The following is a 20,022-nucleotide window of genomic DNA, read 5'->3' on the forward strand; positions in this document are numbered from 1 at the left end:
AGATATTATATATAACATTATTTGTGTCTTATTCAAAAAGAAAATTAGTATAGAAGTTAGTATAGAATTTATAGCATGTGTCTTTAATTAGATTTTTTCTATGTATATAAAATCCTTGTACCATCATAATTTCAAAAAAAAATTGGATCTTAGATGTCTATCCTCAAGTATTACTCATCTTTCAATCTTCTTTGGCTTAAAATGTATTGCTAGTGAAGCAATGACATGTGGATCAATGTTCCAATATGTGGCCAATTGCACTTCCATCTATATTTAAAGGATTAGCATATATGGCTTTACTTGTTGTACATGATTCCATTAACACGTGATGTTATTTTTAATTTTTTAATTTTTTTTTTTGTTATTTTTTGCTTGAATTGCTTTATTCTTTGGTATAAATCATGCATAACAACAAATCCATTGTTGTTCTATTGAGCTTGGTGTATATCACCGAGGACTTTGTTGGAATGTATATGTGTCTTTACTACTTATTGGATAATTGGCCTTCAATCACAACTTGAAATATTTCTAGCTTTAAAAAGTGTTTTTGTTTGATTATTATTTGTTTGTTCTATTAAGAAATATTCTTTTATTTGATGGCTTTTTGTGGTTGTTTGGACCAAAATTAAGTACTTGGATCAAATAATTTGCTACACAATGGACTACGTTTTGAAACTTGTCTTGTAATCTTCTTAATATATTATTAATGATGTATTTATAATTATTTCTGTTGCATCTGTATATAAATAAAAGTAGCCATTGCATATGTTTTTTTTATTTTTATTATTATTTCAATTTGTCATTCAAATTCTTTCTTTAGGTGAATTAGCTAAGTTCCTAAAATATTAGAAGGAGGTTTTTCATCCACAAAAAAAAGTAACAACAACATTGTTAGAAAAATATTTAAGTTTGACACATATTAAGTTTTTGTCAACTTCAATTAATCTTAGAGTGGTTTTCATTAGAAAACTATAGTAGTTCCTCTCAAACCCTTTGAGTGGTTCTTCACTCTCAATTTGACAAATTGGATGGGGCCAAATAGCTTGTTTGTAGCCACCTAGTGTTGTCAACAAATCTATTTCTTCTCGTCATTATATGCAATTGTAGATTGCATCATCTAAGGCTACAACATTACTCCTTGCATCACTGTTCTGAAGACCCATACAGACACAACTTGCGTAAGTGTCTATAAAATCCTAATCGTGCCTTTATCTTTTTAATAAAAAAAGTAAAAAAAACTCCCATGTTGATGTAAGTTTCAAAAGACTCTGATCTGATCTCCTAATCCCTTGTCAATGAAAATGTGAATCACCTCTACTCAAATCTCGTGCACTAAGGAGACTATGCAAAAGCATTGATTGCAACAAACAAATAAAGAAAGAAAAAAAATCCAAGTCTGTGTGAAGAGCGGCCAGCTAGAGGCCGCCTCGACGACAAGTCTGTTGTGAGGCTTGTTGTGCAAGTTTCGAAGAATCCAAGAGCACTATGAATACCAGCTCTCTGGCCCAACGAAGATAAAAAGCGGCAGATTCTGATGACGCAAGGATTCAACGCCTGCGAGATTGTGGCAGAGCGAATTTCGGAAGAATCTGAAATGCGCAAGTCAGAAAAAATGCATCATTTGAACGGCGTATTGGTAGTATGCCACAAAGATCAAATTGCATGAACATGTTCAGTACGCCTGATACTCATTCTTCTCGCGTAATGTATCGACCATTTGGACACTGGTCAAGTTTAGACGACGGGGGGGGGGGGGGGGATTGGTTGTGCGGACTATCCTTGCAGTTTTACGAACAAAGATGCTAGTGGGGATGCGGAGATGCTCCTCGTGAAGACGACAAGGCCACAAACTACACTCACGTGTATAAAAAACAATAACTCTCCTTCCAAATCCAAGTGGATGTAATTTAAGCTCACTTACCTACAAGCATGAGCAGATTGCCAAAGATATACTTACTCGTGTCTCCAATCACAGCCACAACCCTCATTGCTACCAATGCACAAATAGAGAAGAACAGGGTCCAGCCTCGGTAGTCTCCAAAGATAGAATCTCATTCTCACGTGGGGAAAACTTGAGGAACCTGCCCTGTTCGCTGCGGCGTAGAAATGCTAAACATACCAACCGATTCGATTTTGCGCGACCTTCAGAGTCTGGAAATGGGCGCACATCACATCATATGTGAGCAGCAGTCCAGCATAGAAATGCTGGAGAAAGCCATACCAGCAGGAATCGTGCAGAATGCGGTGGAACTGTGCTTTCCTGCAGCGGCGCTTGTCTCCGCAGCGATTTCTAGCTTCCCCGTTTCGCGCCGAAGCTCGCCATGACAACATCCACTGCTTGTTGGTGTGTAGCGGTGACGTTACTGTTTTTAATTCTTTTTTATTTTTTCGTGTGATTTGCCATATTGTTCTGAGGTCAGAGTAAACTCAGGAGATTAAAATAACCACTGTGATATTTACTTACGAGGTGTAAGAATGCAACATTTAAATTTACTCTCTAAGATAAATCTAAAAAATATTAAGATATCCTATCAGTACAGTAAGTAATTCATTTATGATACAGCATATTTTTTAAAACGATTCTTCATGTTTTAATGTGAGACCAATTATTAACAAGTTATTCACATTTTCAATTACTTCTTTAGTCTTACTGGATACTACATGCATCAAGTGTACCATCATGTTGTCAATGATATTCTTCTTCAATAATGATAATTTTGAAGTGACGACTTGGGTACCGTAGAGGAAAATTAAGCTTACGAGTAGTTCTTTCAAAATAATTTATACATGAAGTGCCGTAAAAGTTATAATAAAACTAAGTCTTCTGTTTTCATTTTGATTTAATTTTTATTGTTATAAAGATGTGGTTTACAACACTTGTAGAATAGACAGAAGTTCCAAAAGTTTAATGGACCATTGAACCATCTAAAGGTTTCAAAATATGGTTCAATGGTCAAACAAACCTTAGGAATTATTGGCTGCTCTGTAAAAGTTTGCGCATGATTATTGCTTTCAAAGGACCGCATTTAAGCCAAGCGAGGGATCTAACTGACGAGCAGTAGCTCAGAAATTAGGATATGAACATATGTCTGATATGTGTACCCATCGCATCATAAGTAATGCACTCAATAAGATTGATCCAGCGACGCCAATCTTCACTAGATCGACGTCATTATTCCAAGGGATTATGCACACTAGCCCTTACAAGTACTATCCACCGTTATGAGATCTGCAAAGTGCATAAAACATAATACAAGCAAATTGATCTACACTGTGTACGATTGTTGGATGGTGTCGATGTCAAGACCCTTGAGTTTCACCACTGACTCCACATGCCCTTTTAACGTATATAGTTCTCTCAACCTGGAAGGAGGAAATCAGGTCAGAATGAAACTTTAGGAAATAGTGTTCACAAATAAATCGTTATAAATTCATTTTTGTAAATGTTTTTGTAAATCAATCACTTTTGCAGCACAAGAAATGAATGCAAGCATGCTGAGGAGGCGTACTTGGCAATTTCTGCCCGCCTTTTGGCTTGGTCGGCGATATTGCTTGCATGATGATGTTCAGTCTCGTGATGTTCTAAACCCTGCGACTCTTTCTTGATTGGGTGTAATCCATGAAGTGTGCGTTGCGCTTGAACCCATTGAAGTTCTCGTTCTTCTTTGCCAAAATTGTTTTTCGTGGTGAAAGCGACCTGCATATAGACACAAAATGAAAACATCCATCACCTTTGAGAAGATCCTTAAGTAATCTTTCCCTTAAATTCTCAGGCTTATTAATCGAACTACTAACTGTAAGACGTTCCCTGTCCATCACGGCATGTGGAAATGCATAGTACTTTAAGCACACATTCCAAGTCACGTTGTGCATGATAATAAATATTTGTTGACAGTAAGTTGAGTTCAGGAATTATGCATACCCTCCGCTCTGTGATTAGCTCCCAAGCGTTACCACGCAGGATATAGCGGACAGCAAATTTGATGAGGTCCAAAGGCAAATAGAATATAAAACTGAAGAGCCAGATTACGCCGGCCCAACCCCAACCAATGGCATCCATGAATGCGAAATCCCAGTTGGCATACACAGCTATGAGGGTTGCAATCTGCAGATAAAAATTCACAAAAATGAAAACGTTTCAATATAACTAATCAACAGAATTGTAATATTCCACACTGATCTCGGAAGTAACAAAGTAAGCCTATACATAATTTTTTTGCCTTATAGCCTTGTTGAGAGCACTCACCAACTGAGCAACAATGAAGGCAAACACGAGAAGAAGCCCAGGTCTTTCAGCGAATGACCAGTTCCGTGATCGGGTCACAAAAATGAGAGCCTGGCTGACAATGCTGACTTGAAGGTACACAGCAGCCACTAGCCTGTTATGATCTCCCCTGATATCATCCACGTGAAACACTCTCTGAAAGAAGGTTGTTTTGTGGGCAGTCCAGAAAAATATGACGGTGACAATTGCAAGATATGTGCCCAAAACAATGCCGGTTACAAAGATCTCTCGCAGCTTCCAGCTATCAGGCAGAGGAGAGGGTTTCACTCGATCTTTCGATATAGTCATAATTGTACCTACACAGTAAGAATGAAAACATCGAAATTATTTTGTAACTCAATCAGATCAACCTAAAACTAAATTTAAAATAATCAAACCGCCAACATGTAATGTTCAACGAGGCCTGTTGGAGAGCAGAAAAACTAACGATTCATGTGGCATTACCCTCTCAACTTGTCATCAAGGGACACTTACCGTCGTTGAGGATGGCAATAATCAAGACCATGAAAGGTGGAAAATCAAACTCCCAAATTAATGCCAAAAGCGCAAAGCCGAGCTGCACAACACAGGACATTATGTTTATGAACAACAGTACGCAACGTTGCAACTTGTAAAATGTGCAGCAGTATGTTCCATTATGTAAACTATTCATAACTATCACCATTTTTTATGAGAAGAAAGAATTTGATTATATTACCACCTAGGTACAAACTAAATTGGCCCACTCACAGATGAAACAACCGTCAATACAAGAACGCATCACAGAACAAATCGTGTATCCCATCTTACCACAATACGAATTGTGATTGATACTGCGTAGATCTGCAAGAGCAAGCACCCCAATGACGGAAAATACAGTAAGTCCAAGTTTGAGATCAAATGGTCCTCATACATATTTGCTGTAAATCATGAATATGATCAATAACCATCCAAATGGCACCTTACTGTGTAATTTTTCATTCTTTGGAAAATTGCACGACTAGTCAGCACAGCGCTAATGATAACACTTAGTCCAGGCTCTGTAAGGACAATATCTGAAGCACTCCTGGCTGCATCTGTGGCGTCGGCCACAGCAATACCAATATCTGCCTTCTTTAGAGCAGGTGCATCATTGACTCCGTCTCCAGTCATGCCACAAATGTGCTTCTTCGCTTGAAGCCTCTTTACTATTTCGTACTTGTGTTCTGACCACATCCCAAGGTACGGAATCAAGGATATTCTCATCCTGAATTTCTCGGAATATTTTCTTAATGTCTTGATTGACCACAGGACATTTTGAAATACTTCAATTTGAGAGAGAAAATACATGAATGAAGCAAGATAAACCATGAAGAGCATGTTCTTAACCACAAGATATCTACATGCCTGGAAATACTCCTGCGAAACCATCAGCTTTCTCAATTAGCTCGTCAATTGGCAGCCCTGCAATCGAGGTATCCTTGCTCTCGCCAAGCAAAGACGATGATGGGTACATGTTTGTGCCCATCCCAAGCCTTCGCCCAGTTTCTTTTGCAATTGCAAGATGATCACCTGCAGTAACGATGCAGTATGTGTTGATCAACGGACCACTTGTTCCTAGAATCCAACAACTGAGATCTACTTACGCTAATTCTTTGATTGTAAATCTCACAAACAGATAAACTGTGATTACAAAAACCTGTGATCATCTTGACGTTGACGCCAAGGTTGAGAGCTCTCCTGATGGTATCAGCACTATCATGACGTGGAGGATCAAAGAGAGGTAATAAACCACAAAAAACCCAGGGTCCTCCGGCACTCTCCTTGTTACCCTGAGGTACTTCCTGCATGTTGTAGGAATGAAAGGTAAACGGCTTGAGAATTAGAATTGGAGAAGAAAATCAAAGACTTTCATCTGGATATCAGAGGGAACTGCACAAATTCTCTTTCACAAGTATTTCTGCACTTACGAAATAACATTGCTTAAGGACAAACAAAAGTACTTGATAACATTCCTCTTCATTCCTTGGTATCTCGTAGTATTGTGTTCATGCGAAACAGATCAAGCCACTTTACGAACAGTCATCTGTACATCTAATACTCAGAGATCATGTTAATGATTGATAACATTGCATCCTTACCTGCTTGGCAACTGCAAGAGATCGAAGGCCTCGTTCAGCAAACTTGTCAACTATGGAATGCACTCTTGCCGCAATTTCATTCTTGTTATGAGCAAGCTGGAGAATCTGTGCAACGAAAGGAACAGTCCATGGTACAGAGTGCTACTTGTTTTAAATACAAATTACGCTAGATTGAACGAGGGATTTGCATGGATCAGTTTGAGAGACAAAATATGCACGAATGTTTTCAAAAAAAGAAACGCTGTATGCACACGGCTAATTAAGAATAGCCCACATGGAGTATTACCTGCTCAGGTGCTCCCTTGCTGACTCGAATCCACTTTCCATCTCTGTCAATATAAGTGAGTGCTGTGCGTTTGTCAGTCGGGTTGAAAGGGAGAAAATGAATTTCTGTGATATCCGCCCTAGCCTGCATAAATATATGAAAAGATTAGGTTCCTCAGCACACATTAATTTTGTGCGACACATCACTAAAATGACAGAGGAAATGTACCTCCTTCGGATCAGCGAGCATGCCCACAATTGCAGCATCTATAGCATCTTGATTCTCGATTCTAGAGGCACGAGCCGCCAGAAGCATTATTTCCTCTTTGTCGACTGTTTTGCAGAAACACTGAAGGAGAAGCACAATTCACTAGTGAAAGAAGGATCAGCGCATCTTAAATTTCTACCAGGGAAAGTCCAAAGAAACCGCACATCTAAATAGATTTGTTTACATATTCGTATGATCAGTTCATAGCATCAATCACTCAACTTTCGGGTGTCGAGAAAGTATTCCTGGGGATATTCAACAAATGAAAAATGCTGTAAAGTTCACCTCGACTAAGTTCTTGTCCACGGACAGTTTATTCAAGGTCAGGGTTCCAGTCTTGTCACTGCACAGTACATCCATGCCCGCCATTTCTTCGATTGCTGTCATTCTTTTGGTAATTGCACCCTACAAAAAGAATTTGGAATTGAGGTTAAGGATACGAATAAATCAATCCTAAATTAGATGCAGCAGAGTAAAAGTTCAATGGTTTGCTATGTACCTGCTGAGACAAACGGTGAGACCCAATTGCCATAGTCACGGACAATACAGTGGGCATGGCAATAGGGATGCCTCCAATAAGAAGAACCAGCAGATTCTCAATACCAGCCCTGTAGGAGCGTCGCTGAATTGGGTACATCACTATAATTTCCACCACCATTCCGATGGCAATTGAAATAATGCAGAAATTTCCAATTGATGTCAAAACCTGCACATGAGGGCATTGTTTATAAGGATTGTAATACTGCGCAGTACAGAACTTATAGTTAATTCTTGCCAGAATTGGGACGGTTTAAGACATTGTAAAAAGGCTACACAGATTTAATAATCGTGCTTGCTAAGAAAACTTCTCTGCTGATCGGCCTTCTTCACCTTCTGGAAGTGACCAACTTGGTTTGTTGAGTCCACTAGATGTGCAGCTTTTCCAAAAAAAGTGTGAACTCCTGTAGCGATAACAACAGCTTCAATTTCCCCTTGCTTACACGTCGAACCTGAGAATACTCCGTCACCAGGGTGCTTGGTTACTGGAAGCGATTCACCAGTGAGAGCTGACTGCAATGACGCGAAATATTATATTATTAGTCCAGACATTAAGATTTCAATGAAGGGCATACCCAACTGATTTATAGAAGTCTCATAATGAACCAATGGAATGCAGGAGGAGTAAAAAAAAAAAAAAAAAAAAAAAAAAAAAAAAAATCTGTTTACTGTGCAGCAAGTCTTTCAGATCTCAAGTACAGTCTAGCCACTTGAAGTATGTCAAAGAGCTAATTGTCAAGCGATAGAAGAGGAAATTCTTCTTGTGCATTATTTCTGAGAAAAAATGCTTATTCACCTGATCAATCTTCAGAGAGTCTCCATCAAGCAACCGCGCATCAGCTGGGACAATGTCACCAAGCTTTATGCTGATAATATCACCTGGAACCAATATACTGGCATCTTGCTCATTCCATCGATTGTCTCGTAAAACCTGCGGTAATGACAGATAACAAGGTTTTCCAAGGAGCCAGTATTATAATCAGACCCTAGAATCTGGACTTTTCTACGGCAGCAGAAAGTGCTCTTATTTGTGAGCAGATTGACTTGAATCTGTCTAAAACTTAAATTCGATCTTATAACTGGGTGTTAGAAAGCATAAGAATTACTCTACTACCAATTCATATGTTAAACAATCGACAAATCTTGAAACGAACATGTTGGACTACAATACCTTAGCTTTTGGTGCTAGTCGAGCCATAAGAGCTGCCGCGGCATTTCCAGCATTATTCTCCTCTATGAAAGATATAGTGGAGTTGATAACTAGCAGAGTGATGATTCCAACGAAATCCTGCCAATCTGGTGGACGGCCCTGTGGACAATACCAGATTAAAGAACTGTATATAAATTAATTATGCTGCAACTTGAAGGCATGCAACTAATAAAGTAGTTTGTGAAATTCAACTAGCACCACAAACAATAAGCAACCAAATCATATCCTCCATCCACAAGGGCATTTGAGGAATTTCTTACATTTCCGTTAGAAAGTGCAATTGCCATTATTGCGGCAGCTTCCATGACCCATGACAAAGGGTTCCACATGAATCCAAGGAACTTCAAGAACTTGCTCTCCTGCGAATTCCATGTCCCACTGTTACACTTGTGATGTGGTTTACAACCCGAGTTTCAGAGGTGAAGCCCTTAATTCAATCAACATTTTGCAGCCTCAACTAGAAGTAAATCAGTATAGCCAGCATTGTTTCTAAGCAATGTCAAGTGCGACTCCGCAAATATGTCGGTCAAGGAGTATTTATACCTTCTTCTCTTCAAGTTTGTTACGCCCAAAGAGGGTCAGGCGCTCTAGTGCATCCTCTGATGTCAACCCATTCTTATCACATCGTAATTGTTGAAAAACTTCTTCGAGTGGTATCCGTTCCTGCATATTAATTTCTAAATTCAATTGAACCGAAGAAGAAAGTATAAAACTCTAGTCCTGTACAAAAGTAAACAAATTCCATAGAGGCTTGAATAGTATTTTGGGCCACGGGAGGAGCGCCAAGCAGTTAATTATTCTGTAGGCTTGGTACATATTCTTTTTTGGATTTTTCTTTCTTTCCATTTATCTAGAGCAAGAGCAGTTATACGAGAAGAAATGTAACTGACGACATATCTCTCGCTGGACGACGTTTTGGCAAAGCATACAACGCAACGTAGCATGGTGTATTAGCAGAAATATAGCAAGCAGTAAAATGTCGGAATTGAAGATCCCTATCATGATACTTCATGATATACAACACTACATTTGTCGGAATATGAGCTGTTAATTGTGGACAGGGGAGTAGAATTGCACGTATCTAGATGGGGGATTGATCACAACCAGTTAACAGAAGACACTTTTACAACTATGCTAGAAAATTAAAACGTACAACAAGGATTTCAGACATCACCAGGTCTACAGTCTCGTTGTTGATTGCCTCAAGACCTGCTTTCCGGTCGTCGTCTCCCATGATGACAGTTTCCAGACCTAGCTGCAAATCTCCAGTTCAGATCCTTCTTCCAATAACTTCGAAAAGCTCAAATGTTCATGGAAGCTTCTGGTTGCAAAATTGAGTAATTCCGGAAAAAAAAAGCCATCATCTATAGTATTCAACACATCAAGCTGGCTAATAACCAGACGTATAGACAAATGTGTCAGCATCGAAAGTAGAGTTGTGTGTAGAATGGCACTTATACGTCTTCATCTTTAGAGAGAAATGTACTTTGTCGTTTAAAAGAACATCTCCCCTAAGTAAGTTGCACAAAATGCAGTGAGAGTACGGCCTCAAACCAGCAGAGTTGACCAACGATTAATATTTCAAACTTGATTTGTAGCAGGTAGGTATTCTAAAAGACCGTCTTCGTACATGCTTTAGAAGAGCACAAGGAGAGGAATAAAATTACACAATGACAGACGCATTCGCACCTTACTTCCGTATTCACTTCACGTAGACCTCGAGTAGTAGGTTGGACTCCAGAGGGACCGAAACTGCACCTTGCTTTAAAAGTTGTAAGCTAAGGAAGGAAACTCGATATTTTGAAAATAGTTGTAGGCCAGAGAATAATATTAGTTGATACGTAGTAACGACAGTTCTCCATTCATCGACCAACATGGGTGTGCAACACTATTGCTCATGGCTCGCTGGTGGAGAAAGAGACCGTCACTTGTGTATCACTAGACATACTTAAACTACAGCTGGAGGAAATGTCTAAACAATAACTAAGCTCAACAGCGGTTCCGAATAAAATTTAGAGAGGGCGAGGAGCCGATTCACCAGCGGTTGAATTACGCAGCACAGTCGAGGGAACAAGCGATAGTCACAAAAATGTTCCAACGTCAAGGTTCTCTCAAAGAGAACACAAGGTTCAAGAGCCTCGACAACATAGCAGAGTAAAAAATAAGGAACAGCTGTTAGACGAAATCACAAGAATCTACATGCTCAAAACTTAGACAGGGAATGCAGACAATGCTGTAAAGAAAACCGGCTTGACGATGAGGGCGAACGATATGAAGAGCCCTCTCTCTCCCCCTGGCACACTATACGCCAAAAATGGCCATCAATAGTCCTCTTCAATATAAGCATGAGCCACCTGCTAGCTCGTCGATATCAACAACAGACCTTAAAGATTTGTAAGACATCAGGACCAGCGATCAAGCTTCCTGCAGGTTAGACAACCGCTGTGGCACAATGACGATGTGGGGGGGGGGGAGGGGGGGGGGGTTATGGGGCCGCGCGAGGTAGACGCTGTTCAAGTACAGTCTTAGTTCAGAAGAAGAGGACGACTGTTACACATGGAATCCAATCCTTGGATGGGATGAATGGCGAATCGAGGAACTCTTCATTGAGGGCCTCCCCCTTGTACACGTTAACATGGGTTGGAGGATAAAGGTTTCAATCCAATTGAATGTGTTGGATGGATGAAATGGCGTGGGGAAGTAGGTGATGACTAATGAAGAGGATAGTTATGCATGGAACTGGACAATTTAGACCCCCTCTGCCAATTCCAACACACACTGACAAGTACAGGAACATTTATTGAATGAGATCATGTCAATGCGTTCAAGAATGGGTTTTACAAGTCACCCTCGAATTCTTATAAAATAGATGTTCAAAAGTACAATGGTTGCTTTCCAATTTAATATGTGGTTATAAAACTAGCCTGAAAGAGGTCTCTTACCCTACCTACGAATATACAGAGGGCAAGTGCTCTTCCTGCTGGAGGACTTGAACCCTGAAACAGAGAGTCTGATATCTCCTTCCATCCACAGTTAAGAAAAGGATGAACAAGTAGGGTACTCACACCCACAGAACAGGTTGATATGTACTGCAAACTGAGGTTTATAATCGATCACCGAGCTGGAACCTCCAAAACTTTGCTTTGGTTTCATAGCAGCAAGCCTACTAGGACTTCCATTTCATAGGAGCTCATACAAATACTGTGCACAGTTTCTTGGCCTGTGACTGTAGCTTATAAAATTATTCAGGAAGGGGATGGCCTCATGCGATAGAGACACTTCCAAAGGAGATGAATATCATTTTTTAGTATTCCTTACATCTGATTGTGACTATTGTGTCAACGCTCAACCAATTAGCATACCATTCTGGCTCGACTTGCACCTTAGAGCTTCAGTTCCTTGTTCCACGTCCTTTCAGCACATAATTCCGTAATCCGGGAATATGAACATTGGAGAGGTAATCTGCCCAGTCGATTTGTCGAATGTTGAAAGCAAACATGTTCAGTTCTTCCTCTGATAGCTCCTGCGATAGAGATTCAGTGTTTTCTATCCCAAACCTGAATCAAGCACACGCGTCAGACTCGATTGTTGAACTCTGTAACCACCGCCAATGCAATACCTTCTGCGTAAAGCCAGAGGATACTGATATGAATATGACTTAGGACATGTAGTCACCACTGCAATAGGGCAAATAAGGGCTAATAACGAAAAAGTAGGAAACCACAGAGTTCTTGAAAAAACAGAACATACCTGCCAGCATAGAATGTGTAAGGTTTGTAGATATATGCTAAGTATTTAAATTGTTCAAGTGTTTTTTTAACAATGAGTTCCCGTCTTGCAGATGACTTCCCCCTCTTCATCCATGGGAGAATCTTTGAAAGCTGTACAAGTGCACAAACATCTTGGGTTTATTCTCTTTGACTAAAAATAGTGTATTGAGTCAGCCATAAAAGTCGTCAAGCTTCAGCAAAGATTTTTTCATCCATATTCTGCAGATAATAGGGATTCTAGTAGGAGGTCTATCATCAAATTAGTTACTCAAGCCTTCAAAAGTGATGAGCCCTTTCCGAAGGTTTAGTATACCAGCTGCAATAGTATAAAACGCTTACCCCGTCAGACAATGATTCATGAAAAATAAATCAAATTATGTGTGGAAAAGAACGTGCCTTTAGAGGTAGTTGGTACACAAACCACAAGTAGAGGTTGAACGCAGTCATGCTTTGCACAAAACGCATTCGCTGAAGTTTTACTGGTTGGCCGGCTCTGTCAATCATAGGATCCTTGGTGAACAGCTCCAAAGCTACATCTGCCAAAAGTTCAAAAGTCATGGGATTCACCACGGATGAAGCTACTTGATACACTTGTAGTCCTGGATTTTGTGCATGTTTTGTCATGGCTGCCAAAAGTGCATTTACAACCAAGTCGGCTGGAATCTGTTCGAACATTCAATCACCAGTTAAATTGGATTAATGGTGTGGTTTAAGGTGGCATAACGTATACCAAAACATACTGGGATCATTAAAATATGATCATCTCCTAGTTACGCAACAACAAACTCTCATTGTGCTCACACCACTCTCCTCGTCAATCCTTTTTCTGCATGAATTGTGCAGCATTCGGGAATAGTGTACGAGTAATGCATTAATGTACTAACCACGTCCAATACGCCTCGAGGATCAGCGAGGAACCCAGTCATCTGTCCCTTCGCGTAGGCAAGTACAATAGGGTCCATCATTCTACACAGCCGGGAGCCAACATGAAGTAGTTAAAGAAATTTGTCACGAAGCATCATAATTTCCAATCAAAGCTGTAGACCGTTTAATATAAAACATTCCTTGACTAAATTGCGCATACGTACCGAATTCCTTCCATCCAGCCCGGGAATGGTTGAGCAAGGGTACTCTCCACCACACTAGGGCGTAATACAACAACTGGAATTTCACCCCGTAAAGATTCAACTAACATTTCACCCATCGCCTTAGAGAAGACATATGTATCTTGCCACCCAAAAAGTTTGGCTCTGCATGAGATTTCAAGGCAGACACCTCAGATTTCAAACCTCATTAAAACTATGTGACAATCCTCCGTTGAAACACGCCTTCATCTTCAATAGAATCATCAACAAAAACCGTATAATCATATTCTATCTTCTGGGTGCCAGATTAATTTACAACAAGCTTCATCTGGAAAAATTACCTCGTCATGCCCAACTCTTTCATCTTTTTGTCCACAATTAGCTGCTGCTCAGAAGCTGATACGCTAGTTCGGCTCACTTCAGCAACTACTTCCTGCAAAGTTTTCGCACAGAGCGCAAGCTCCGATGCAACATGGAGATCTGGGATACAGTCTTCGGACATCTCTTTTGCGATGCTATCGCCCATTCGGAAAGGTTTCTCGGGAGTATCTCCTCGTCTTTGGCCGTTAACGAACGCTGCAAAGAAGAGATGATGTATCATGGCATCAAATTTTATGATAAGCCAAATATTCAAAAATGTAACAGAGAGGCTATGTGAGTTACGCATTTCCATGTGATTAGTAGAAGCCAAAAGTACGCGACGTTTTAAACACACTATGTAGCTTAAAAACAGCTGATTGAGATAATTTCGACAGCTCTGAGACTCCAAAGCCTTCACTACACCTATAAAAATAGATTTAAAGATGAAATGCTTTCATGATAAAGTCCAATCCTGAGTATCTAGAAGCTTGCACACAAAGTAAAGGAAGGGAGATGTATTACCAGTCGAAACATGCAGAAAGAGTTGCAAGTTGGGACAGCCCCTCGCGAATTCGATAATCCTACGAGGACCCTGGGTATTGACGTTTAGTGCGATATCATACCTGCAGATGAAAAATCAGTGAATCAGAAAAAACATTATTACCAACACAGAAAAGTCTGATTCATTCGGGGATGTTCCAGGCGTGATTATATTATATAATGAAAGAGAAAGAAAAAGAAAACATTAACTCTTGACAGAGCGGGCACTTCATAATTAGGGGAATTCTGTGAGAGGTCTCGATCTTGAATTCGGCAAGCTTCCAAAACACGAGTAGGTGAGAAAAATCCACTAGAGAAACACTGTCTCGAATGCATGCACAACGAAGACCTAGCACCGTCTCCAAGATAGCAACCATCTGCTGGGGAAGTCTGGCCAGCTTTACCTCTCATCAAAAGTGGTTGTCGCAGCCGAATTCACTATGATATGTACAGTTTTTGAAATTTCCTCTGCCTTATCATTCGCGATCCCAAGACCATCAGCGGAAATGGTACCGCTGACTGCGGTGAGCTTGTTATTCATAAACTCCTCGTAGGCGTCTCCAAAAGAATCCTTAAGCACGCTGAACAGCGGAGAGCTGATGACCTACGATTCAACCCCAATATTCAGGTTAATACGAGTTCTTCAGTGCAGCTCTGCCGTTGCCAAGAACCACTGGTTAATTTAACGTTAGCACAGGTAGTGTACTGGTGCAGCTGAGTAGTCGCTGAGGAAATTTTCGAATTGGACTGAAATTTTTCAGTGAGACTTCTAGCAATGAGATAATGTTCCGGACAGCACAAACGAGGACGTTTTCACTTAGGACTGCATATGTTCAGCCACGTGTAAACAACAATGAGTGAAATGGCAACGGGAGATATCTTACATTGTTTTTCAACCTCTCCTCGGCTGTTACGTTTTTCTGTGGTTGAATGAGCAAGTACAGCTGTCCAACATCAGGTTGGACCCTTAAAATCTTCTCCACCATGACTGCAGGCAAAGGACAGTGGAGTTTGTGAGCAGAGACGATAAGTGAACTACACGCCAGTTAAATTATCAACGATACAATGGGAAGAGTGAGATCTGTGCCCCTGTTCGAGCTGAACTAACCATATATCGCTAGGATAAGTCGAGCAAGAATCAGAATGGTTTGGTCAGGTTTTCAGTACCCTTTGCAAGAAATCCTGTTGCTCCTGTGACAAGAAGATTCTTCCCCTTCAAAAATTTCAGTATACCGAGTCCACCACTGGTATCAGCGTCACTCGATTTTTGCCTAGCAGCATCCCCCATGATTAGACTTATTTCGTCTTCGACAGTAGCTGTGCTTTTCGTTTGAAGGGGCGCCAAACCCGTAGCAAATACCAAAGGATCTTCGAAATGGGGCATCCGCTCCATCATACCGTCATTCTCAGCCTGTTTCGAAGGCACGTTCAAAGGTGCTTGAACAAGCCTCTCTAATTCTGGCACCATGGTGACAGAACCGTCTGCAGTAGGAGCCTTGGAATATTCATGAAGAGCTCCGTTCTTAGACATAGCGTTGGCAGCCCGGGAATTTGCTAAGATTCCGTTGACAGAATGTATATTGACAGTGTTCCCCTGTCCAGCATAAATTGAAGCTCCGTTCACAACAGCACCGTTTGAAGATCCATTCAGTGGCGGAATACCAGAGTAGGTCGCATGTCCATTCGCGGATCCATTTCGTGAGGTTCTCTTCACGGTGCTCCCGTTCACGGATCCGTTATGTGAGCCCCCGTTGACAGAATTAGTTACAACGGCACAACTTGCGTCACCAGTTAACGCATGACGAACCTCATTTGCCACATCCCCGTTTGCTATCTCTCCATTAGCAGCATCTCCAACAATAGGATAACCATTCAGATTGCTACAGTGGCCACCACTCGCGACCACTTCTACAGTATTTCTCACTATGTCAGCATTACCCTTCTCAGGGATGGAATCCTCAACACCTGCTGTAGCTTCACTGCGGAAATCAAGGCCCCAAATCTGACCTCCTGGCTTGGTTCTGTTGAGGCGCTTGGACAACAATGTCCTCGGTTTGTGTGCCAGATGTTGACGAACAAATCCGCGTCCCAAACTGCATTCTAAGGATGTTTTATGAAGCAAGTTCAAGTAGCGTGAAACGGCGGAACTACAGTTCACAACCGGCAAAGGAGTCTTGTACACTGCCTCCATTGAGAGAAAAGAACCGCTTCTTCACTAGATAGAAGCTTTATTTTCAGAGGAAGCTGCTTAGTTTCTAACCCAAAGTACCAGTATCAGAGTGCACTATCTTGTATAAACCTGTCATCAACTAGCTGATCAGTAGGTAATACATGCACCGCATAGCAGTGCGAAACAATATTGCTTCTCTTTGCGTAGCCAAGTTCCTCTATTACTGTACACCAGCGAGGCTCAAGGACCAGACATTCATGTTTAAGAAGTCGGTTGGGAACACGGAAACGAAGACAGCAGATAGATGGCACGTCTAAAAACGATTCAAGAAGTTGAATATTTCTATGTGCCTATGCCGACGGTCGTTGAAGCCCAAAAGCTTGGAAGCAGTCGAGGATGCTGGCAGCTTAACCTCCACATGCTCAGCTCGTACCTGTACATACACCAACCTGAGTAAATGTTGTTCGCGTGTTCTTAGAAACAATAACGACATTAATGTAACTCAAACTTTCACCCGACTTCGCGTTTCGACTAAAACCGTCCCTCCTCACTTACCTACAGCGCATTCCATTCTAGCCTATTCCCGCATCAAAAACTACAGTAATTTCCTAGTACACACTTCGAGGCACGCACTGTCGCGACACAAAACTACAAAGCGGATGTTAGATTACAACTAATCTCAGTTAGCATGCAGATTTTTCGAGTTCCTCTTCAAACCGGGGAGTCTGCAGTCAACTCTGTGGACCTTTGCTGACAGTACAGTACGCTTAGCCCGAGGGGCCTTTCTCACGGTCAAACTAGCTCTGGTTCTCCCACTCTTCTCTCCTGCTTCACCCCGTTTCCACACAAGCTGCTCAATCTCTCTTCCAGGCACCTAAAATCTCAGTCTCTCCTCACACATGCAGCTACAACAGCATCTGAAAATGAAGCATGGCTCCTGGCTCTACCACATCCAACTCCTTCCCACGTGCGATTTCTAACTCACCAAATCGCCTTGCCCCGACTGCACCCTCTCCCCCCTCCTCTCCAAATCCGGATCCAAATTTACCTTTCCTCCACCCGCACTAACAACCAGCAACATCAACATGCAGCAAACGCCCGAGTCCCTCCAGCTGCCTTCAACAACTATGCCTTCGGCACTGCCTCGCTGACGGTAGATAATATCGTCCCTCTCCTCAAAAACGAACACTCAACAATGCAGGCATCCTCGGTTGTTGGTGATAGCGACGATGGTTGTTGCAGCAGCAGCGGACGCAAATGGTGTGGCAGCGGGCCTGGCTGGCTGGCTGAGCAGGCAGCGACTAGACACTGCTCGAGACAGAAAAAGAAGACCAGGAGAGAGGACGAAGAAGAGGAGGGTGTGAATGTGAATGAATGCCTCAAACCGAGATGCAGAGTTTCATGACAATGAAGGTGGTGAGCATTCAATGCCAATACTACGGCGATTGACATTGGCATTTGAAGCCACGCCCCTGTGGTAGTTCGGTTTCTCTCCCTCTCTCTGTCTCTCCTCTCCCTTTCCTTTGCCCCTTTCCAGCGACTTCATCACTCCATTCCCACCAACCTACCTGCCTCCGTCAATCCACCCCCCCCCCCTGCTCCATGGCAGTGCATCTACCTCCCAGCCGCAACCCACCACATCTTCACTGTCACTACATATCTTGAATCGTCCACGGTTAAACGCACTCATTCGCGGTCGTTAGCATCCGTGGAGGGCAACAGCTGCTTTTCTCTTCGCCGCCAGTTCATGGCCGTAAGTTCCGGTTACCCAATCCGTCTTGCACGCGTGGAATACTGTAATCGTATCAAGATTGAGAACCGTATTTTGATTCCGATGCTGTATTGTGTTACCGTCGAATACGTGGCATGGTCCACCATTGTTTGTTTGTTGGAACGGCCATGTTGATAAATTCTGACATTCCAATTGGAATGTCAAACTTTCTAAATTAAAATGATTTGTTGAATCACGTACAGTTTTCGAATATGCATGACGATTTATTTATTTATTTATTGAACAGCACAGAATTTCACATCTACATGTGTCTTCATGTGTAAAAATAAGTACTAGTTAATTAGTACATATGGAAGACATCTAAAAATCTGAAAATTGGATTAAAAATACTCGTTCAAAATTGATTTTTTCACAAATATTATCCATCCAAACTAAAGACCAATTATTTTTTGAAATAACAAGATATTATCATTGTAATAAAAAATAAATAAAATAAAATTATTTTTTGACTCATATAATTATTGAAGAAATTACTTTTAGTTATATTATTTAATTATAATAGTTTTATTATTTTTTATTATATAAGTAAAATAAATTATTAAATCATATAAAATTAATAATTTGTATTTGATTTGAGATTAATATATATATATATATATATTATTATTATTTTAATTATAATTTTTTGACTTATTCTTATTTTGTTTGATTTACAATCAAAGGATATTAAATTTTAACCTATTTTCGCAGATTTCTGAAAACATTACTATTAGTTGTAAAAAATTCAATTTATAAATGTTTTATGATTTTAAAAAAATATAATAATTAATTATTTGACTAAAATTTTATAATTTGTATAAAATTAGATGCAACTTGTAATTTTAAAATTTTTAATTCTAATTTATTAATTTTTAATTAATTATGTTGTATTTTTATAAAGTATATTATATTTTTATATAATGTTTTTAGTTGAATTAATTATAATTAGCATAAACTTAGTAATTAATGTTACTACTACACATGCCAATTTTGTTTTAAATAAGATCAATATATTATACATTTAAAAAAATTCCCAAGGAATTTTTCAAATAGATTATTTTATATAAGAATATCTTATAAAGTACATAAATAAAGAACTTGGTAATTATTTGATATTTATTATACATTGAATATTTATTAAATTGATTATTTTTTAAAACATATTGACTTGATATTATTAGAAATATTAACAAATTAATTGATAATATTAACACCAAAACGTAATACAAAAAAAATGTACTAAAATTAAAAATTATTTTAGTATAAAAAATAAAATTATCTTTAAAAATTCTAAATAACATTAAAGTAGAAATTTTCTTTAAATTTTATATATTTAAAAATTAATCATATTATAAATATAATTTTATTAATTTTTAATTATCTTTTAAAGTTTTTAAATTATTTAAATAATATATTAATAAAAATAAAAATAAGTCTATTCGCACATGATATAAAAAATAATTTATTATTTTATTTTTAAAAATTAAATAAAATTTAAAAAATCAAACTTTGATATTTGTATACTTGATTTAGTATAAATCATAAAAAGTCTTTGTTTGCCAAGTTAGTTTATATTTGTAACAAATTGAAGTCTCTTTAAAAGCTAAATTTTTTACTTAGAGTCTAAATAATATAAAGTAATATTTCAAATATAAACTAGATA

At 39.6% G+C, this 20,022-nt stretch overlaps 2 protein-coding genes across 3 annotated transcripts; both read right to left on the minus strand.

Moving 5' to 3' along the window:
• Positions 1–3,040: 3,040 nt before the first annotated feature.
• LOC112284759 (plasma membrane ATPase 1-like) lies at positions 3,041–11,134 on the minus strand. Of its 2 annotated transcripts, none has more exons than XM_073535295.2 (21): positions 10,353–11,134; positions 9,838–9,918; positions 9,207–9,326; positions 8,924–9,022; positions 8,625–8,762; positions 8,250–8,384; positions 7,787–7,966; positions 7,416–7,622; positions 7,202–7,321; positions 6,878–6,997; positions 6,671–6,793; positions 6,385–6,489; positions 5,943–6,087; positions 5,651–5,815; positions 5,231–5,469; positions 5,075–5,107; positions 4,760–4,841; positions 4,247–4,581; positions 3,923–4,105; positions 3,510–3,697; positions 3,041–3,363 (listed from the first exon to the last, which is right to left on the minus strand). In XM_073535295.2, exons 2-21 carry the CDS (start codon positions 9,895–9,897, stop codon positions 3,267–3,269), a joined length of 2,874 nt encoding a protein of 957 aa, XP_073391396.1. In that variant the 5' UTR covers positions 9,898–9,918; positions 10,353–11,134; the 3' UTR covers positions 3,041–3,266. The 2 variants fall into 2 exon arrangements, with proteins under 2 accessions (XP_073391396.1, XP_073391397.1); XM_073535296.2 differs by having other exon boundaries at positions 9,838–9,914; positions 10,353–11,110.
• Positions 11,135–11,482: 348 nt separating this feature from the next.
• On the minus strand, positions 11,483–18,091 carry LOC112284758 (fatty acyl-CoA reductase 2, chloroplastic). Its single transcript, XM_073535297.2, has 11 exons — positions 17,637–18,091; positions 15,586–17,021; positions 15,303–15,406; positions 14,823–15,022; positions 14,401–14,501; positions 13,860–14,094; positions 13,522–13,683; positions 13,318–13,399; positions 12,838–13,096; positions 12,414–12,552; positions 11,483–12,220 (listed from the first exon to the last, which is right to left on the minus strand). Exons 2-11 carry the CDS (start codon positions 16,607–16,609, stop codon positions 12,055–12,057), a joined length of 2,472 nt encoding a protein of 823 aa, XP_073391398.1. The 5' UTR covers positions 16,610–17,021; positions 17,637–18,091; the 3' UTR covers positions 11,483–12,054.
• Positions 18,092–20,022: the final 1,931 nt, after the last annotated feature.

This window comes from Physcomitrium patens, chromosome 7, assembly GCF_059467195.1.
Source record: "Physcomitrium patens ecotype Gransden chromosome 7, ASM5946719v1, whole genome shotgun sequence".
NCBI classification, from domain to species: Eukaryota; Viridiplantae; Streptophyta; class Bryopsida; order Funariales; family Funariaceae; genus Physcomitrium; species Physcomitrium patens.